This window comes from Charadrius vociferus, unplaced genomic scaffold (assembly GCF_000708025.1).
Source record: "Charadrius vociferus isolate BGI_N301 unplaced genomic scaffold, ASM70802v2 scaffold494, whole genome shotgun sequence".
NCBI lineage: Eukaryota > Metazoa > Chordata > Aves > Charadriiformes > Charadriidae > Charadrius > Charadrius vociferus.
In genome coordinates this window covers 1,135,936-1,158,702 of record NW_009648157.1, presented here as the reverse complement: position 1 = coordinate 1,158,702, position 22,767 = coordinate 1,135,936, and the positions used below count along the sequence as shown (strand labels likewise).

At 36.0% G+C, this 22,767-nt stretch overlaps 1 protein-coding gene across 1 annotated transcript in view; it reads left to right on the top strand.

The window, feature by feature from the left end:
- Window positions 1-22,767, top strand: part of SYNE1 (spectrin repeat containing, nuclear envelope 1) — a 247,402-nt gene that overhangs the window by 39,342 nt on the left and 185,293 nt on the right. Inside the window, exons 18-32 of the mRNA XM_009884058.1 lie at window positions 147-320; window positions 2,054-2,212; window positions 3,391-3,555; window positions 4,122-4,256; window positions 5,167-5,325; window positions 5,568-5,776; window positions 6,044-6,152; window positions 7,404-7,568; window positions 9,431-9,598; window positions 11,159-11,335; window positions 12,638-12,778; window positions 13,786-13,946; window positions 16,823-16,973; window positions 20,280-20,507; window positions 21,027-21,125. Coding sequence (XP_009882360.1) covers window positions 147-320; window positions 2,054-2,212; window positions 3,391-3,555; window positions 4,122-4,256; window positions 5,167-5,325; window positions 5,568-5,776; window positions 6,044-6,152; window positions 7,404-7,568; window positions 9,431-9,598; window positions 11,159-11,335; window positions 12,638-12,778; window positions 13,786-13,946; window positions 16,823-16,973; window positions 20,280-20,507; window positions 21,027-21,125 — 2,400 coding nt within the window. The remainder of the gene's footprint in view (window positions 1-146; window positions 321-2,053; window positions 2,213-3,390; window positions 3,556-4,121; window positions 4,257-5,166; window positions 5,326-5,567; window positions 5,777-6,043; window positions 6,153-7,403; window positions 7,569-9,430; window positions 9,599-11,158; window positions 11,336-12,637; window positions 12,779-13,785; window positions 13,947-16,822; window positions 16,974-20,279; window positions 20,508-21,026; window positions 21,126-22,767) is intronic.

Below are 22,767 nucleotides of genomic sequence, written 5' to 3'. Positions count from 1 at the left end.
TTTTCTTTAAGAAGTAATATAGGATCAGAATTGATCTATCTTAAAAGAGGCAGGTAACAACTGTATTAATTCATATGCAGAGGAAGCTGCTATTTATTGAATTTTAAATTTTTTTAATAATTATTTCTTTTAAAAATGGCTAAAAGGTTAAGGAGTATTCCTGTGCCCTGCTGTATGAATGCCAGCGTCTACTGTCTCCACTGGAAGAACTGGAGAAACAAATCACACATTTCTATGAATCTCTTGAAAAAGTCAATGAAATAATTTCTATCCTGGATCCTGAAGCACAACCCACAACTGTTCTTAAACAAAAAGCCCAAGTAAGTTTCAAAAACCTCTTACAAAGATCTGCTGCTCTGAGTATTTGCAATTAGCTTTCTAGGAATTCGGATTGCACCTTGGTAAGCTGAGCAAATATTTATTGATGTTCAGGCAACAAACATAGCCTATCCTAAAGTCAGCTAGGCATAAACATACAAAGACTGAAACTTGTGTTCCGTCCTAGTGCCCGTGGTTTCAAATGAAGAATTAAATAAATTAAATATAAGACACTTTTTTTTTTTTTTTAATCTGGTGGAAATTGGACTGAAGTATCAGAAATACATTGGATTTTTTATGAAGCAGATGAAATAACATGATCAGGAACTTCCCTAGGTTTTCTTGGACAATTACAGAAGTCTGGAAGTGGTTTTTTTTGAAGTGCATTGTAGTAGAACATTAACTTTTCTACCTGACCAGTAAACGTTTCATTCTGGAGAAATTCAGAGCTAGTCAAAACTCATATGAAAAATAAATGAAAATGTGAGGGTCTTGCATAGGAACTGGCATTTTTCATTGTGTATGTGTGGTATATAACCTAGAAATAGTCCCTCAAAATTGATGTACACACTTCATTAGAGCTGGTTTTGACAGGTAATATAATTAAACTGATTTTTTAATGGGAAACTGAAGTATTCCAAAGCCAGAGTCCCTTGCCAAAAAAAAAAAAAAAATAATATTGGAACAAAGAGATTTAATTTTGTGTGTGTGTATATATATATATAATTAGTTCAAGCTTATAATGACTCTGGAGATTAGCCCAGTAGTTCAAAAAGAAGGGTCTGCTCTTCCAGTGACTTCAAGCTTTTATTGCGTTTTGGTAAAAAATGATCTGGTGAGTTTGAATCAAGCCAGCCCATTTATCTTCCCAAGTAAATCTTCTGCTTATGAACACCAGCTGAGTCATGTGTCCAACCTGCAGGTTAAGGAACAGCTCATAAGACTGCTCTTTTCCTCTGCTTCTGAGGGTTAACCTGCTCCAGAATGTCACAATAAAAAGACATGTTTCTTCTGCAGTTATTTACCAACCAAGGAACCAAAATGTCCTCAGTTATATGGACGGTGCTGGTTTCTGCTCATCAGAGAGTAAACAGACATTTGTGCCGAGAAATGGTGTTCCTTCAATAGCAGAACAGTTTCCTCACCACAGGAATTTTTTAAACCTTTTTTTTCAACCTGTGCCACTTCATGCATGTTTTCTTTTCTTCTCTCTCTCTTTCCTCTTTTTTTTTTTTTTTAAAAAAAAGTATAATTCTCATTACTTAATGCCATTTGTAATGAAATTTGAATTTTAGTAGTTGATATGAAAGGTTAATTTGTTGAAAGGCAAGAGAGGTTAACATCTCAACCTGCTACTGAGAGTTGCCATTCTTCTGTCTATTGTTTTCACTGCTGCCTACTTAGAATTATACAATAAATATAGAAATCCCATAAAATTAAATCACAGAATAATGTATTGACCTGCATTCTCTAAAACTATTCGAAAGGCTTGGATACATGTCTGTGTCTTTTTTATCGATAGCTAGAGCTCTATTTGGGTGCAGAATTATGCATACAAGGAGAAAGTTGTGTCGTCTCTGTTATTCCATATAACATTTTGTGCAATCTGTTTGTCATGGTGCTTTGACCTCGTCCCTTTTGTTCTTATTGTCTAAAAAAATATCTTCCTGTTATTTTTCCAAACTTTTCTCTCCTTTGTTCCTGGCCAGGGTGGATATATGTTTTTTTCTTTCAGGATTTGGTAGCTTATCAAGAAAACTGCAAGAAAGATTTGTCCCTGATTGAGAGAAATAGTCAGAGTATCCTGCAGTGTGTGGCTTCGAGTGAAGTGTTACAGCATTTCCATCAATCAACATTTCAGAAGAAAGTTACACAAGTTCAGATTACTTTTCAGGTAATTATGTCACACCTTCATGCATATTTTTGAAATCTTGTTTATATGCAGCTGATCCATCCTACCATATCTCCATTTCATCACTCTGTAGATACTGTCGTAGAGAGCTCTCCTCTCTAGTGTCAAGTTATTAATTAAGGATTTGTCTGTATTAGGTACTAAGTGGTCAGGGGACCGTCAGTCATGTTCTCCATGCAGTTATTCAGAGGTGAGCCTGCCTCAGAGGAACCTGTGGTTTAAGGAGGACTTTCACACGTCTTGGGCTCCTTAGGAAGGAGGAACCTGAAATCCACCTGTTAGGGCTGCGCTGTTTTTTGTTTCTCCTGACTTTGTTGTCTTGGCTAATTATTTGCTTCTGTGTTCCCATACATCCCCTTTCACTCAAAGCATGGAAGATGGAAGCTTTTGCAAATGCTGCTACTGTTGGGCCTTGTATTTCCTCAGGAAATGCAGTGGATTGTGAATATAGAAAGTTGCAAATTGTTGGAATTACCTTGCTGCAGTTGAACTGGTGAACTATTCATTTGTCCTGGTAAACTTTGTTACCGGCTTATGGAATTGTAACCACTGGGTAAGGCGGTGCAGGGGAGCAAACTACAAAGCAGAGTAACAAAGAACTGCAACTAAGGTTTCAAAACAAAAGGATTTCAGAGTAGCAACTAAACCACAAAATTTGCTGTCTTTCTCTTAAGTGGCTTTCTACCTGGTTGCTTATCTGGCCTACTAGTGTGATAATCATGCAAACCTCCTCCAGGTCAGAAGACCTGTAACATGGAACTGGTCGCATCCATAGGTCAAGCCACCTTCATGTAGAGTCATGTAGGAGGAGGTAGCCTGCTGCTAAGAAAAATGGAATGGCAAGCTTTTAGCCATACATTTGAAAGCAGGCTTTAGGAAGGAAACACTAGCCAAATGGCAGAGGCATTCTGAAGGTATCAGAGACAGCTGTATTAGATAGCTACCCATTTTTATGTGAATGAAGGATGACATTAACACAAACCTTAGTATAAGTGTTAGAAATTGGGAAAATGGGAGCATGAAAGGGAGAATCACTTATGAACGGCATGTACTTGCAAGAGTGACACCAATCAAATGCATTTTTTGTAACATCATGGTAAAAGAGAGCAAATAAAAATCAATGAGAAAGTGCCAGCTCATTTTCTTTGCTTATAACTCAGAATATGGTCAGGAAAGCTGGTGACTGGAGAAAAAACATAGAAGCAAATAGCCGTTTGATGAAGAAATTTGAGGAGTCTAGAGCAGAACTGGAGAATGTAATACAGATTGCCAATTGTTGCTTAAAAGAAAAAGGAAATCCTGAAGAACTTCTCAGGAAACATAGCGTGAGTAAATTCTCTGACGTTCCTCATGGAAATCTTTGAGTGCATGACATGCAAGTGAAAAACCTACTTAATTTTTAAATTTATATTTATAATTAGAAGTTATACGGATCAGGTCAAACTGATTGTAAGACTGAAAAACTGAAAGGAAAAAAGATCACCCCTGTTATTGATGAATGTAAGCAACCAAAAGGTGAAGAGAGAAGAACCCCTAGAAATTAGGGTTGCTTTTGCCAGTAGACCTATTGGGACTGAGGACACTACATTTTGCTACTCTCACGTATTCACTCCTATTTTTTTCTTTTTCAGATGAATATCTGTATTATAACCGTTACTTATGCATGTAGCTTTGAAATGTATTTTTGTTAAAATACCATCCCAGTGTACTGGCTGAGAATAAATTAACTTTCTGGACTTTAAATAGGTAGAAATAGCTCAAAGTTCAGTTCTTCAATGCAGCAGAAGTAACCTTGAAACTTACAGTATGTTAGGAAACCTCACGTTGGCAGGTTACCATATAAATAACCAGCTTCATCTTCTCATCTTTTTACTTTCCACCTCAACTTTAGGAATTCTTTAACCAGTTGGATCAGAGAGTCCTAAATGCCTTTCTGAAAGCTTGTGATGAACTTACTGACATCCTCCCAGAACAAGAGCAACACAACCTGCAGGAAGCTGTGAGAAAACTCCATAGGCAGTGGAAGGTTAGTGACATAGAATGTCGTCTCCGGAAATTGTAAGTCTTAACTACAGAATATTTCTGCATGACCTGTATGTACAAAAAAAATAAAATAAAATAGATTTTTTAAAGTTGTATTATTTGTCTTCCTATACAATTAGAAAAAACCCTAAACTTATTTTACAACATTAGATACAGTTACACCTGCAAATACCCTCTTGAAAAAGCCCTGTTAAGTACTGAAAAGTTAAGAAATGTGAGAAATTAATTATGAAACCTTTATTTCTCCCCCTATATACAGCCATAACGATACCTGCATTAAGAACATTTGTTGAGAATAGGTGCTAGCTTTTCTTACTTTATGCTAATGTTGGATGATTGCAGTTACTTTCCCAGCCTTAAAAAAAAAAAAAAAAAAAATTGTAAGGGATCAGGCTATCAGTTTAAATTGTGTCTTCTGCCAAAGGCTCTAACAACTGAACAAACATTGCTAGTAAGCTATGGAATTTTTTGCCTGCTGCAGCATGTTGCAGGTCAAAGCTGGAGTGATGGATGAGTGGTTTCTCACTAGCACACAAACAGGAACCTCTGGAAGCAGTTGTGAAGATAGTTTCACTGTTACAGTTTGCTTTATTATTTTATACAGGAAATATTTGGTATATCTTGCCAGGAATCAAGATCTCTGTGTAATGTCCCTTATACATACACATTCTGGTCCCCAAAAAACTTACGACCTTATGATATATCTAAGAGATATTGGTAAAAGAGTTGCTTTATTAACTGAGTATGGAGAAAGCCCCATCTGTTCGTGCATATATATGCTTTATTTTCTATATTAGCAGGTTTTAGATAATTTATTTGCAGTAACTTCACACTGAGGTAATGAGAGTAGTGTTTTGTCTCTGTGCTTGTTTATTGCCCCTGTGGGTGTGTAGGATCTTCAAACAGAAGCCCCATATCATTTGATCCACTTGAAGATAGAAGTACAGAAAAGCAAGTTCCTGGTCAGTGTGGAGGAATGCAAAGCTGAACTAGCTCGACAGAACAAGGTTTTATCAAGAGAAGTCAATGAAAGGATGATCGAGGAACACACGGTATGAATTATATGCCACCACGTGGGCATTTACAGAAATGCATTTCAATGTCAATAATAAACAAAAGGTCTGACCAACTCTTAAGCCACCAAACACTCCGCACAACTAAATCAGATCAGTTCTTGGGGCCTTTAACAAAAATTTTGATCTAAGCCTAGTACAGTTTATAACAGATATGTAGATATGCTTTGTGCTTTCTGCCAATTTGTAGTTTTATTGAATTTTCTGCTGTCTCCCATCAGTTGTTCTTCGGTGACAAGGGACCTTACCACCTGTGTGCGAAAAGGCTACAAAGGATTGAAGAACTGTGCCAAAAACTGCCAGTTTCTGATCCAGTGAGGGCTACATTGGAAAGCAGCCAACGAATCCTGAAGGAACTCAAATCCCAGATAGACAGCACATACATGAAGCTAACAGAGCACTCGGACACCTGGAAGGGCTATAAGAACAGGTGTCAGCTCAATTGTTAGCTGGGTGCCGTAGAGTCTTATGTGTGGTCACTCCTCTAAATGTCACCATAGATCAGTACCACATAAAGAATGATACTGCATTGTTAGCTTTGAGCAGAAAACTATACTTTACGTAGTAATTCCACAAATTACAGTGGGGTTTTGAGTGGATTTTATAATTTTTGGTTTAAATTTAAGGTTATCATTTGGTGGTGGCAATTTTCGTCTAACTTTTTTCCTTGTTTTGCATTATGTGATCTTTATTTCAGATTTTCTGAATTGGCAAATTGGATTTCAGTAACAGAAAGAGAGCTAAAGAAGATAAAGCAAAGTGTCAATGATACTGCCAAATACAAGCAGTGTAAAGCATCTGTGGGGGTGAGCCCTTGGCTTATATTCTAAAAAAGCTATGGTGATTGCTACTGGGAATCTGGATAAAACTGTGTTCTGTGGTGCAACTTTTTTACTATGGAGACCATAATAGCTCTGCTGATAGCTGATATTCTTAAAAACATTTCCAGGAGAAAGTTCCACATGCAGCAAAGTGTGGCAGAACTTCCTACTTTTAATAATTTTGAGAATGGCATGTCCCTTTACCTGTATATTCAGAACATCAAGAATATAGAGGCAGATAGAATAAATACTTGCCCCTCATCCTGCTGTGTCCACAGTTAAAAGTGCTGTGCAAACAAAAGCCAACATTTCTGGTTTTTGAAGGATTAAGTTACTGTCTTACATTTAGGCAAACCTTCTATAATAAAAATTCCCTGCTACGATAATGTGATAGTACAATAGGGGAGGCAAAGCTATTCTACTATTTGCTTTTGCATTGGTGGCTGGTAACAGAAGTGGTAGAATAATTGAAGATTTGGTTAAATTAGTTTTAGGCAATAATTTATTGTGTCGCTTGATACCTGACTTGTCCCTTGTTTCTTTTTTTTTTTATTTCACATACGAGGAACAAAAATAGGAATGTCACATACTGTTGGAATTTATGTGACAGTCATAAGCAGGTTATGAGGCCAGCTGTGCAGAGAAAAATAATTAGGATGACGTTGATAAAGCAGACAGACCTTTAGCTTAATGGGTGGTTCTGCTCCAAAAACTCTTATTTACTCATGCAGTTTCAGTGCTGGCAACTTCTCACCAGCACTGGCACAAAGATATAAATTAACTACTGGCTGAAAAGAGGGAAAACAGAGCTATTTAAATAGGGGAAAAAAATACACAAAATCTTCTGTCGTGAAATTTTACATTTGGGAAAGTCAGCATTTAAGATTTAAATGGTAACTAAGAAATTTGGTCAATATATAGAAAATATATACATGGCATCTACTACCTGCCTATCTATCTGTAGTTAAAAATGTTCATTTGTGAGAAAAATGTACTCGGCTACTACTTGTTAAAGAACAGTCTAATAAGTAGTAGTGGAGCAAAACCTGGGGAGGAAATGCAAAAATCTAGCCATTGACTGGAACAGAATCAGATAGGGTATGCAAATAGAAAAATACTATGTTTCTAGTGTTTCAAGATAAGAACAATGGTAGTACGTTTACACCACTAATCTTTGATGTCACACGTTAATATATTTTGTTTATTTGAAGAAAACATGTTTTGATTCTTCCATAGGAAATTAGGAAGCACATTAACAAGCAAGGAGAAAATCACAGCTGGCTGAAATCTAGACTTGCTGTTTTGACCACAGTATGTCCTGATTTGGAGGCCAGAAAGACAGAGGATGAGCTTTGTAAACTTTCCAGTGACTTCAAGGGACTCCTAGATTTGCTGGCTGAGGTACAGTATGAGGGACACAAGAACTCTCCATTTACAGTGTCACATGAAATGACATCAATCGTGGCTTCACAAGCATAAGTTCCCTGCTGGGTTTTTTTAATTAAACTGCAAGTATTAGCAATGGAAAAACTCATTTTTACTCCCTGGGTAGCAAAAGCCTTGAGAGTAACAGGCAAAAAATACTGACACTGTTATAACAGATCTTTTCCCTTTGCAGGATTGGAAAGCATCATAGTTAATGTTTCTGGAATCAAAATATCGCTATTTTATAGAAGCAAAAGACAGTTTTCTAAAATCAGCTCTTAGTGAAGATTGGCAAGACCATGGTGTACATCAGCTAGTAGATACAGAATTTGACTTTAGTCTTCATTTATGTATCTTTTATGCTGAAATAATAAAGGAACTACTGTGAGGTAGTTTCAGATCATTAAAGATGTCTCTCATGCACTGAATTTGCAGGAAAAGGCTGCAGTTCTCTGAAATCTGAATGATAATGAGATACTGTAACTGCTGAAATCATGTTTTTAACCTTAGAATCTACCGAACCCTTGAGTTCTGTGGGATCTCAGGGAACTTACTACTTCCCAGTTTTCACAGTAAAAAGAAAAATGAGGAGAAACTTAGAACATCTTGCATTTAGAAGGCAGAACACGTCTATTTGAAAAAAGAGTTCAGGATACAGAAAGAGTTCAGGCTTCAAATTCAATTGTTAATGTTGATTCTAGTGGAGGCCTTGTAGGTATTCCAAATGTATAAAAGTTCCATGTATTTATTGAAACTTCTCTAAACTTCCGTGGAGTGAAAACTGTTTAGAAAGTTGGGGGGAACCAATATTTTGATTTCCAAGTTACTGCAAAAAAGGTAAGGGTTTTTTTTATTTTCGTTTTCTATTAAAATACTTGTGCTTTTTGTTTCCTCCAAAAGTCAGAGCTAAGGGGAGCACAAGTTCATTAAGGCAGAAAAAAAAAAAAAGAAAATAAGAACTAGAATCTAAACTTGTTTTGGATCTAAAAGCATAATCTAAATGGCACTTTATAATATAGTTAAAAGACTGCTGATTCTTAAAAAATCTGAATACTCTACAGCTAAATTTACAGCTTGTTAATCAGATGGATGAGACTGTTTAGACAAGGACTGATACTGGGTATTTCCAGAGTTCAGCAATGTTTATTGGAGAGTAAAGACTAAACATTTATATAACAGGAAAGAGAATCACTTGAATTTGAATGGCCCTCCAAAGTGAATATGGACTGGAAAAAAAGGAAGGAAGGGAGGAATTAAAGAAAGGAGTTTCTTAGATCTAGAATACTTTATGATTAAAACCTTGAAAGATAGGAATTGTCTGAGGAACAGAACCTGTACTGAGAATCAGGTACAATTAGTTAGCTGAATCATGCAAAGAAGGAAGAACTTTCTGATACGTTGAATAGATATATCTTTATCTTTGTAAAAAGGGCATTTTAATAAATTTGTGGTTCACCAGGGCATTGCTCTAGAAGGTCCAAAAGGCAGCAAGATTTTTTGTGAATTGAGTAGCACAGCTATTTTGGAATCTGGGCCAAGCTTCAAGGGTGAGGACAGCATATATTTTCTAAGTAATCACCAATAAGGGGCTGTCACAGACAGCTGTTTACCATATGGCAATGTAATAGGGAGTATGTCTAAGCAAGATCACATTTTAAGTCTACAATCACTCTTTTAATGTAAAGTTAAAGGTGTCTGTTAAGAATGCTGGAGACAAAAATGGTTTAAATTTAGACAACTTGCTATATTTTTTGAAAAATATTCCAAATATAAATGCGCCCTTAAAATATAAATGTGCCTTTCAACATGAAATACTTAAAAGTTATCTGTAATTGTAGGTTGAAAAGACAATAGGCACTGTTGGAGACTGTGTCCAGTACAAAGAAGAAGTTAAAAGTGCAATTGAAGAGTTAATCAACAACTCTAAAGAAGCCCAAGCAGAGGCTGAAAAGATCCTGGATACAGAAAGTTTATTACAAGCTCAGCAACTACTACTTCATCATCAGGTAGACCAATTATTCATGTCCATATTCCATTTTTTTTTAAGGTAGAATGTATGTAATTACTAAATTTAGTAATGACCATTAGCATAACTCTTTATATTTAAACTTGAAAGTGTGATAAAGGAAATGGTCTCGTATGGCCTAGTATTGATGTCTTATAATGATATAAGTACTCAGTATTTTTTCAATGTTAATGCCCAAAGTTGAGCTTGTTTTTCAACTTTTATTGAATATCCTTTTATTTCACGTTGGTTTTTTGGGTACTGAACAGCTGAAAAACAGGGTTTATTTACTTGAAATTTTTGGGTAACTGTACTCTGCAAATATGTAGTCTCTTTCTTTTCACCTTTTTGAAGTTTGTGTGTCAGATTTGATCATGGTAAATTTGGCCTGATCCTAGTTTTGGAAATTTCTCAACTTCAGCAACTTTGATGTGGCACCAACTCTAAATGCAGTAGCCTCATGTCCTCCTCTAGGTAGCTACTGCATTGACAGGTTGGACTCCAGTCTGTAGGAGTAGAATAGGAGGCTTTTTATGCACTGATAATAGATCAAAACATCTGCCGCCTACAGTAATAAGAAATCATATGGGGTGCATACAGCAAGAATCATGGGTTTTAAGGCGAAACATGGGAAATAAACTTTGAGGCCTGCTTAAAGCTAATAAGAAAAAGAATAATTTACTGTCAGTGTTTGGACATTATATAAATGTTTTGTATTAACATCTATTTCTGTAAGGTCAGACATGTCTTACTGTCTGACAAGGCAGTACTATGTCTTAACCTCTGTCTTATCTAAACTCTTTGGAGTTTGTGAAAGCTATTGTATGTGTTAAGGTTCACATTTGTTCTTTCAATACTCTACATTCCTTATTCGTCACAGGATAGGCAGTAGGAATAGTTAACTTCTCCTTGAGTTCTCAGACTCTCCTCCTTCTTTTGATATGGAGTCTTTTAAGGTAAAAACAGACATTGACAAAGAACTGAAGGTAGCCAGAGCAGAACTGAGCAGGGAGCTGTGAACTTACCTAGCAAGGCTGGCAATGGGTCAGGCATCTTAGGAAAGGAGAGGGTATATAGTCTTAGGAGTTTCTGATATCTCTACAAAGCAAAATGCATCAAAGAAAGAGTTGTGTGACTTGGCCATCCCTCTACTGCTGTCTAATGAAGGCTGATAAATTGCTTTGATCAACCTGAGGCTCCAACACGTTCCTCAAAGATGTGGATGCTTCCAGGCCGTCATGAGGAATACGTGCATCTGTGGCTACTGCTGCACTTGCTCAACTGTTGTGGCTTCTGCTCTCTAAAAATATCGCTTTGGATAAATGGCCATGCTGCCACTCTTTCTCTCCCGTTTGTAGGCCACAAAAGCCGAATACACATTTTGGAACCCAAGGCATATACTTGATGAGTATATGAGACTGTCAAGAATACTTGCCACAATTTATCCCATTGTCTTTTATTCTCATTGCAAACTCCTACAAAAGCAGAAAGTGGTTTTGTTGTGCCAGTTTCCCAAAGGAGCTAAAAAGTCTAATCATTCCTGTTGGATGAATCCTTTTAGCAAAGGACAAGAAGACTCCGTGCAAAAAGGCAAGATGTGCAACAGCAGATTTCCCAAGCTAAACAGTTGCAGATTGAAGGTGGACTGCCCTGCACAATGCAAGAGGATTTACAAAAGTTGGAAGGAACATTAGAGAACATGCAGCAGACTATGGAGAAACGTGAAGAGCAACTGCAGGTGGGTCCTTTGCAAGTAGAAATAAAAACCTGTGCTTTGTTCTTCTTCTTTTTTGACATAGTAAGAAACCAATTTTTTTAATGTAAAAAAATCTGAGCTCACTTTCTCACATCTCTGAATGTTGGTCTTTGGGGTTTTCATGATTAGTACCTCCAGGAAAACTTCTTGAAGCTGCTGGATACCTCTTAATTAATAAAGAAACAGCATGGTGTTTGGGAGTGTTTAAAGGTCCCAACTATTCAGTCATAAGAGATATTTTAAATAATTTATCTGTGAATTAATTTTTAGATGAGCTGCCTCCCCTGGTTACTGAAGATGACATTGCCTTTTAATTGGGAGTCTTTAGGCTGGATATTAGATTAATAACACTTCATGTTGTGCAAATATAATCCTCGCAACTAATGTGTGAAATACATGCTGTCATCCTAAATTTAAAGGAAGAAAAAAAGTCACAGAGAAATCAAATGGATTGCTCCAGGCTGTATAACTAATCACTAACTGGACTGTGATTAGAATTTAGAGCTTCTTGCACCCATATCCGAGCTGTCCTTTGCATTTCTCTAAGCAGAATGGTAATCCAGCTGTCCACTATTTCATGCAAATGTTTAAAGTCGTCAAAGCTATTTGTCATGATGAAACACAAGATGAAAAACATGATTGATAGAGCTCAAATAACTTCTTAATGTAAGAATTTATTATTGAAACCATTTTTTTTCTAAGGAAACCCATATATAAAGTCTTAACTAGGGCCTTGCTTTACTTCAGAATCAAGACAATAATTCTTTATACTGTCATAATTCTTGTGACTGACAATTAATGCTCTGTTAATCAAAATTTTACCTTATCGGAAAAGAACAAATAGATTCCTGTGTGTGAGTTTCCTATGAGTAGGGGTTTTCTTCTAGCATTTCACTGTAATTTATTTCATCAGAGAACTTGGAAATCCTTTTAGGTATTGTTGACTACCTGTCACCATAAGCATAAGCATCTGCATTTATTACTTCAGACTTCTTATAGGATATTCAAATATAAAATTTCAATATTGCTGGCACTGTGCTTTTTTGCACAGTGTAGCATGAATCAATGAAAACTCAAGGGAAAACTTATCTTTTATTGGGTTCAGAACAGTTTCATCTTCGGAGTAGATGGCATTTCAGGAGAAATTGCTTTATTTTATGTGAGGTCTTTCTCTTTTTTCCTTCTTCAGTAACAATGAAATTCTTTTTTTCTCCCCTTTGTTTTTGTCTTTGTGTTCCTGTTTTGGGTTTGTTGGTTTGTTTGTTTGTTTGTTTGTTTTTGTAGGTCACAATAAATAAATGGGAGCAGTTTGAAAGGGACAAAGAAACAGTGGTAAAATATCTCAATCAAGCAAGCTCTGCACTTGAACGTATCTTAAACTTTAGCAGTTTAGAGAGCCTCTCCTCAGAGCTGGATCAGACAAAGGTATTCACTCTGTGAAATACAGGAACAGAGACATCCTTCTGTCTTCTTAAGATGTAGTGAGCATATTGTCTTTAATCTTTGCATCTCCTGTTAATGCCGGTGCAAAATGCATGTACAGATTAGAGATTGTATAAACTGTTTAGAGGTAAAGTGTTATTTTATGAAAAGAACATGAAGAATTACTCAAAATCTGCATCTGAAGCACACATATGGAATGTAAAATGATTTTGAGGACTTCCCATTTTATGCTCAGTAATCATCTATACTAGTAAGCTAAACAGTGTCAAGAAGTGGCATATCAATGTCAATAGTGTGCTCTTTGTCAAGGTTATGTGGACTGTGCCAACTAGCACTCTTTTAGCCCTGAGGAGAAAAAGAAGAGACTTCCACGATATGGACATAAGCCATAACATGCCACTTTCCCTTAGTAGCACAGAATTATCCCAGCCCATTTTATTTACTAATACAGAAGTAATAGTAGTGATTGGGTCTCCTAAGTGCCATGCTTTCCATGGTGTTTTTACCCTTTGATGAATCTGATACTAAATTATTCATATCTTGGTTATGCACAGCATCCGTTGTTCTGGTGTATGGGTTTACTGTTTGTGACAGAAAATAGTTGTTAAACAAAGTGAGATTACAAGCTACAGGATACGGCAAAATCTTCTCTGTAAAGGGTAGGATCTGAAGACTTAATAAAGATGCATATCATCTTGGACTATTTGCAAATAAGTTTCTTGAAGAGCTATAGTACAAATTTTGATTGGTTGAGTTAAAATTTTTTGGATATATAGTTTCCCTTGCTAAATTTTATTCAAGCTAGCATGCTCAAATGAACATTTCTTAAATGCAGCATGACAATAACTGTCTTCAGAGGTTGTTTTTATGTACTTACACATTCAAAATATACATATAGGACACACATACTTTTTCTAACCGCAAACAATGAGGAAAAATACTTTTTATGTAAATATATGAAGTTGTATTAATGTCTTGCATTCTTACAGGAGCTTTCTAAACAGACTGAAGCAATGGCAGTACAGGCTGAGAATTTGGTGAAGAATTCTTCTGAGATACAACTTGGTTCAAAGAACAAGCAGTCCCTTCAACAACAGGCAAAATCAATCCAAGAACAAGTGAAAAAAGTGGAAGTTACTCTTGAAGAAGAGTATGTTCTTAACAAGTCCTAATATTTATTCTCCACTCTAAGATTGTATCAGATTTCTAGAATACCCTGTCAGCATTTTGTGTTGTCTCATCAGCTCCATCATTTACAGCTTGCTGTGGCATAGTAACCAGGTTATAGTACCAAACATGTCAAAAGAGTGTGTGCAAATAAACAAAACCTTTGTTATAATACGTATTTTATAAAACCACTGTTAGTTGCATTTAACCTTTCACTTATCTTTAAGCCCCAGTCTTGCAAAGAAGGGGTAATTAAACTCATTCTTGGGGTATTAGACACTTTTAGAAAGAAAAATCTAAATGCAAGTATGAGAACAGCATACTTACCACATTTGCCTCGGTTTTCAGAATTCTACTTTCTCTATAGGAATGTCAAGAAGTGCCTTCATCTTGGCTGAATGCCCAGATTTTATTTCATGGGCAATATCAAAAGCTGCTTCTGCTGCTGCAAATAACAAAGGCATCATTTGCCAAATTTTGTTTAAAAATTGAAAGTTCAAACTCCCAAGAAAATGTTGCTAAATCCTGCAAATATTTGTAGCTTTATGTATTTGCAAAAATTTCGTCCCTTTTCTCAAGTAACTCAGTTATTGAACTCCAGTTACTCAACTGTTGCTATTCTCGTTTTATCTATATACACATATGTTTATATGTGTATATGAAATTCATATTTTTGCATATATTAGATCTGATACACAAGTCATGGACATATGTACCAATTCTATGTTGTCTTATTGGAATTACTATGTAAAATAATTTGCTGTATAAGTTTAAGCAGGGATCACCATCTCCATCTGAATATGAGCAAAGGGCAACGCCCACATTATTGGTTTTTTTTTTCCCTTATTGACCATTGTCATGCTAATCTGACTTTAATTTGGTGCCATTTTCTTCCCAATGTAAAAGAACAGTTGTGAAACAAAATAACTAGCCTCTGCAGCAGATGTAACTTTCTGATTATTGGTGGTCTAATTTTTTTTACGTAACACTTTCTCCAATATGAAGTATTACAGTGATTTGCAGCCAAATTCTACCATGTCTTACTGGATACTTCACTTTATACATCATTTTCTCCAATATTAGAGAGAAAACTAGTGTGATTTTTTTCAATTGAAGAAATTCAGCCTTCCACCAGTGAATATTCACTTTTTAAATAATGTCATCTACTTTTAAATGAAAGCCATCATTGATATGCCCTTTCAATGTAGATATGAAATAGGTTTTAGTCGAATGTATGGATTGTACAGAATATCTGTGGTACTGTGACAGACAATAAAAAAATAAATCCCTTCTGCAAAACATGCAAATATAGACAACTCTATATAGTGAATCTGCAGAACATATAATTAGTGTGTAAGGGTTATGTTGTAACTCGCATCATCAATAAAATCTTGGCCGAGTAATTTGAAGTGATGGTATTCCAAATAAATATGGTATATACTATGCCAATGAACAGGAAAGGGACAGAAAAGTTTGAGCAGCTCTCCATAGTCAGCTACAGAACAAACTTAGCACATCTGTTTTCCTAGGAGACCATGCGTAGCTGTGCAGTGTGTTTGGGACTATATTCTTTACAGACTGTGGCTTTCTTACAGCTCTAATGAAGGCAGATACAAAGGCAAAGGATTTTCAGCTGTTGTGCCACTGATTTGATCCCTTGATTCTGGTTTCCAGCTGTATTTTCTTAGGCTGGACTTCAGTGAAATATTTTTGCACTTTATTTTCCTGCAAATAACTTGAATTTGAATACACTCTTATCAGTAAATGGCTGTTGACATTGCTTTTTTTTTTTTTTTTCATTTTGAAAATAAATAAGAAAAAATAAAAAGGCCAATTTTTACATTTTTAGACTACATCTTTTCTTAAAGCTTTCTCTAGCTTTAATGAAGGGGGGAAATAAAAAAAAGTATAATGGAATGGTTTTTAAGGCTACATTTAAAAGGAAAATGTAATTTGGAATTTTGTAATATTCAAACTTTTCTGATGAAATTTTAATATTTTCAATGAAATAGAAAACGTGTGTTTTGCAAGCTGTGTGTAGGGCCTACATTAGCTTTGGTTTCTTTACGATGACTTGAAAGGAGCAGAAACTTGTATACTGGAAGTTAATGCGGTTAGACCTTATAAGGGCATTAGACTTCTTACTTGTGACCAAAAAAGTGGTGCTTTGTTTGCTATCCAAGACTCAGTCATAATCTGTCTCTGTTTAACGTACCTATAATGTATGTTTCAAAGAATATAAATCTATTAATTTTGGGGTAGTTGAGTCATATCTGTTGTTGATTCTTTGGCTTGATATTAAATCATTGCCTCAGAAAACACAAACTTCCTATAAGACGGGCAGATTGCTGTTATAAAAAGAACAAAGTTTAATAAAGCAGTCAAGCATTGGTGAACATATGTACATCCACAACACGCTGGTTTTAATCATTCTGTTCTAGCAATTAAATGACTAACATCTATGCACTCATGTATCTCAATTTTTAGATGTGATATAATCATAATTCCATATGATTTCATAGAAATTTACATTTACATTTCATAGAAATCATATTTATGTTACTCTTCCTTTCTCTTCCTGCCACGATGATATTCTTGATGTATGGCTGATGAATGAAGCTGTACTCTGTTTCATCTCTCAGCGTCCCCACTATGGCCAATATAATTGTTTGACTTTGGGTGCAGACTGAGAGAGAACCAAGTCCGAATTTAGCCGCACAACTTGGTCCTCTAAAGCCAGGAGTTTTCAAAAGGACCCTCCTGTAGATTGAATAAGTTACGTTTTTATTCTAGCAAGAATATGGGCAGCTTCATTATATTAAACTGTTTATTCTCTCTAATTAATTTGGTTAATTTTAGTATTAAAAGCATGGAAATGGTGAAAAACAAGTGGGATCATTTTGGCAATAATTTTGAAGCTCTGTCCGTCTGGATAGCTGAACAAGAAAAAGAACTGGAAACTTTGGAAACATCATCATCTCCTTTGGACATACAGATCAGCCAAATCAAGGTGATTAGTTCTTGTTATGTTTAGCATTAAAAGTCCATTTATCTGTCATTTTGCTAGAGGCCCAATGGGAGAACAGGCATTTTACACATTTCAAAACTACCATGCTATAATGATGGCACGCTTTGTACATAAATATACCAAGCAGTAAGGTTTTACATAAACTAGGAAAATTCTTACAGGCTGCCTTCTCTGGTAGTCTTTAGTTTACATACATGAAGCCTTTGTGTGTATGGTTAAAAATATTATTTAATTTATACTCCTCTCATTTTTTGAGTAATCTCAACTGGTGTACAAAATAGCTATATAAATGCAAGGTGTATAAAGCTTATTTTTTATTTTAAAGCATCCATCAGCTAGTGGATATAGAATTTGATTTTAATCTTGCAAGCTAAAGCTATAACTTGATTTATGTATCTTTTATGCTGAAATAATAAAGAAACTATTGCTCTTGGCAGCTTGCAAACCTACATACCATTTATTGCTGTTATATTTACACTGTCTTAAAATCTGTATACGTTCTTGTTAGATACATAGTCATTTAGTTTCTTGCTGAGGTGCGTATTGTCTCCAAGCATTGCATTTCAAGGGCTGACTTCATGTCCTCCCACAAATGAAAACATACCTTCTCTGAAACTGCGTGTTTCTAAGGGGACAGGGGTTTTCAATATGCAGAGCACACTGCTTTTTTCTTTTTTTCTGTGACCTACTTGCTCTTCGGAAAGTGCAAAGGTGTGCAGCTGCTTGCAGTCACGGACCAGATTGACACTAAGTGTTTCCAAAGGATCCCTTAAGGCATTTGTTTCATGTGACACAAGCAGTTTATCAACAGATTTTCCCACTCTTAATTTGATCCCAACTTTACATACACCAAATCAATAGATTCCCTTGGTTTCATCATTGAAGAATAAAACAATGCTTAAATTCTTCTTCATCACCACAGCAAGTCAAAACCAGTTTCCTTGAGAAATACTATATATGCTCTTATTCCACTGGCATACACTGTCGTGTAACCATACGTTTCAGTAGTTACTAGATACGATTCAAATATTTAAGACAGGAAGTGCATCAAATGCTATTAATATTGCATTGCAGTATGACAATTGTCTGTCTAAATAGAGCCGAGTTTAGCCCTCTTAGTCCATTCAAGCCAATTTCCCAGAATGGCTGTTCCTTGCTACTTATGCAGATAATCAGTAATTTTTACACTGCATTGCAAGTTTTTGAAAATGCCAACATAAGCTTTCTTCACTTAAACATCATGACAGAAAGAAAGTGGCCAGCAGGTAATTTTTATAAATGTCTGAGTGAACAGATGTAAAGCAGAGAAAATCCTCCAGATAAAGCCTAGGGAACGTCATTGTAACTCGGGTGCACAAAACAGCTTTACGAAGTCTGATATGTGAAATGAGTCCTCTAACCTCCGGTACCTGGACATAGCTGGAGGTCTTCTTCAGCAGTATTGCTTTGTGCCTGATTTTGAAGGATTTGTTATGTTTTGGTGTGAGTTTCCTGATGAGTTAGTCTGTGTCACAACGGTAATCAGCATACTTAATTCATCATTTCGAGTACAACATATTAGTAAGGAATATCGCAATATGAAGCAAATACACCAAAAAAACATGGTGGTTTCCATCGTATCTTTGGCTGGCCAGATAAAAAACCTGGGGTCAGCTGAATGTAACTATCATACAGAGTGGTAATATTCTACTTTTGGTGACATTGATTGCAAAACCCTGATGACTTCTGCAGAGCCAGATTTTCACCTACGCATTTCTCCAAAATTCCTGGTGGACAAAATGACAGTTATGGCAAGTAGTTAGCATTGGTGGCAGACTCAGTGAGAGTTTGAAGGCCTCAATTATCCACCTTCTTTTATGTAACTGAGTGAATTTAACAGAATAGCGTGGGAGTAAAAAAGCGCTGCCTCATTTGTATCTGCTGCATTGTTAGATAATTTCAGCTTCAGGGCCGCAAATCCAGTATTTTTCCTCAGCACCATGTTCTCACGCAGAAAAGATATTTTATAATCTGAATTAATTCAGAATATATTGCATAAAGAGACACTATAAATGCTTACAGCACCACATCTTTTTCTGTACTGTCACCCTGCTAATTCTAGACTTTGAATGTTGCAGTAAGCTGCTTCTGAGCTTTATAACGGCAAGCAAGATACCATATTTTTATCACAATTGTAGCAGAAGGTGGGCACTTTGTAAGCTTTTGTGAGTGCATTTTCAAGAAATTTTTTGGTTAATGTCATATACTTACATATCTTAACATTTTTATATCTGGAATGCTATTGCCTATTTCAATTTCAGTGAGCGCTCTTGGCTCGTGCAATTTCCTCCCAATGAGTGTTTTTCACTGCTTTTGAGAAGAGCTCCATGGACATGCTACATCAGCAGAAATTAAAAGAATTCTGTTGAGAAAAAAATCTTATTTCCAATTTCACTGATGCTTACTGAATAAATAGCCACTGAATGTGAAACACCATAAGTTTCCATCTCCAATGTTGTAGCTTTCAGGTTTGCCTCTAATTTGCAATAAAAAAAAAGTGAAAAAATATAGGAGACAGTTGCTCTCATGTAGCTGAGGAAATGTAAAGCCAGTACTAGTTTGTCTTTATGCATTTACTAATTGAGGTAGAATACAGCTGAAAACTACCAAGGGCCATTATCACTCTTGTTTCCTGGTTTCCTATTTCTACTGTAATGTGCTTCTTTATATAATTGTCTGCCTGAGAGCACACTCACCCTACCTCATCATCTAAGTTAGTTTATTCTTTATTATCCATAGAATTTTAAATTAGAAAATGAAAACAATTTCTATTGGTTTTCAAAACATAGCATGTTCTATTTTGTAAGTACTTGAAAACTTACTAAACACAACTAATCAACTGTTAGGGTTCAGCTCCTTAAAAATATCGTTTTCAGTTATACACTTACTTTTTTATCTTGTATTTATTTTGACTCTTTAAGAGAATTGTGTATTAATTTGCTGTGAAGTAAGAGATGGTGAAATATGAACTATCTTGTCTGCTTATGAAAACATGCACCTCGGGCAATTCTAATTCCTCTTCATAGAAACTGTTTTTGAAATCTTTTCCAGTGCTAATTTTAAGAAGAAAAGGGGAATTTACAGGGCGTATTAAAGACTTTTATAATAGTTATTTCAAGTTGTCAATGAATGCTCCTCTTTTGTAGTGAAGAATTTTAATAACTCAGGTAAAAGAAGGAAGTAGAAAATACTACTCTGATAACTAAAACCCTATTGTGCTTCTTTATTTACTACTACTTTACATTTTAGGTTATTAATAAAGAAATAGATGGTAAAATAACTGGAATCTCAAAACTGGAAGAGGAAGCCGAGTCTTTTTCCCAGTTTGTTACGTCTGGAGAATGTGCACGTATTAAAGCCAAACTGACCCAGGTCAAAAGGTATTGGGAAGAGCTAAGAGATCATGCACAGAGACTGGAAGGAACAATCACAGGGAATGCATCAGCACAGCAGAAATATGAAGAAAATCTTAAACAGGTAGACAATGCAATATCTAATGGATTGTTTGCAGCAATTTATAGAATTACTCTATTTTTCAAAAATGGAATATAAAATGCATGTTATAATAGGATGGACTAGAATATACGAGTAGATCTGTAAGGTAACTGCAAGACTTCTATATGTAAATTTGTGCTTTGAATGACTTAAAAAGCAGGTTCAGGAAGATACTCAAAAAATTATGCTGTCTTTTAGAAAACCTAAATGATTCTCCTGGATATTGCACCAATAAACCACATCCATACTTCTTATAAACACTTTACCTTTAATCTTGGGTTGCTAGTAGGTCATAAGGAGAATAATTTAAATATTATTGTTGCCCCAGTCACAAGGAGGTGAGCCCAGTTAGCATCTTTTAACTTCAAAAGGCACTCAGCACTACAAAAGTTTAGGATGTAATAGTCTCTTAGCACTAAATATTTAAAAGATGATCTTTAAAGCATCATTTATGTATTTCCTGCTGGTTTTAGACTCTCTGATCTTCCCTTTTCTTCATAGGTGCAGCGGGCAGTGTCTGAATTGGAAGCTAAGCTCGCTGAGCCGCTCACATCATGCTCATCAGCAGCAGCGACGTACACAGCCCTTCAGGACTGCACGGTGAGCATTTGGCCGGCGATTCCTGCCACCGAGTCCAGGCAAAGAGTGGCGCACACACCTCCTCACAGAAATGCCCGTAACCAGACCAGGGGCTGCCTGGTGCCACAGAGCCCAGGGTGGAGGCAGGGAGAGGCAAGGGCTGCCCCAGGGAAGGCTTAAGCAGGCTTCCTCAGCTATTTTTTTCTCACCATGTCACTTCTCCATGGCTTGGAGAGTTTTTTCCCAGCTCTGGAGAAAGGAAAGCCTAAAAGTATGAATTAATGCTTCAGGTTATTGTTTTTAATTTTATGCATCTAAAACATTATGAAAAATTGAAGGTAAGAAACATGTCTGTTGGAGATTTTTCGTGGAAGATCTTCATGAAACTTGGGTCTTGGTATAGAAAAACGTGATTTTTAACAAAAAAAATCACCCTGAAAGCAGTTTTTCTTGGACAACGCGGAGACTGGACAGAGTTTCAGCTCACAAACTTTTATCTGCGATGCCAGAAATCCATGGGTGTTTGGACATTTCATTCAGACCATTACAAAAGGAAAACAAACATTGGATTGGTATTCAAACTACAAAAAATCTCCAATCTGAGGCAATTTGGTCTAGCATTTTTGTCTGTGTCTATAAGTTTGTGATGTTCTTCCCACAATAACCATTATCTTCCTTTCTAAGAAAATATTGTAAATACTTTTAGTTGTATTGTTCTTGCAGTTCCTCTGAACTTAGTGGTAACTTCTTGCAAAGGCTGTATGCAAGGAAGACCTGGCATGTCTGCTTCAAAAAAGCTTGATACTTGTTGAGGAAAAATATTTTGCATAAGTAGAATTTATTCTGACAGCCTATGTAATCATTATTGTTATTGGCTATTAAACATTAGGAATATGCTGAGTATTCTGTTGTAAACTCTTGTCCTGCATACAGGATCATGATGATTCAATGCCTTAATATGAAATCATTTTTTGTTATTTAGTTTAAACATCAGCAGCTTGTTGCTGTATAATTCACGTTTCCTCCTGTATCTGATTTCCTTCATGAGTGTACTTATAACCATTACTACCGTTGTTATTATTGCACAACTGCGAGTTAGAACTTCAGTGGTCTTAAATCTATTTCATTTTGTGTTTTTCTAACTGATTGTACTACATATCAATCATTTTCATATGAACAAGTTTCCTGCCTCTCCAGAAATGGCAACACTGGAAAGTCTAGTCAGCATCAGATGCCATTTCCATGAAAAAGACCTCTAGCTAATGCTGACAGAAGTTCACAGTAACTGTTCCTGACCTCTACCACGTCATGACATGGGCTGCAAGTCTGGCAGTTCTCACATGTTGTGTGAGATTTTTGTATTTACTGCAGATATATATATAAATTAGAGCAACTCTTTGACAGATGTTAGGGAATTTGGAGCTTTGTCCTACGTGATCACGCTGTATCACATCCCCATTCAAAAGATCTGACCCTGTTTTTGCTGACTGTTTTTTCTTTAGCACTGTTCTTAGGAAAGTCTTTCCCCACTACAAGCTAGTTGATTGATGTGCTTGGGACGTGTATCTAGGATAGGTCTGACTGAAATACAAGCTATGTATTGACTTCATGATACGGTGGATGTAGCATTTATTCCAACTTTGACTAGAAGTACAGGATTTTT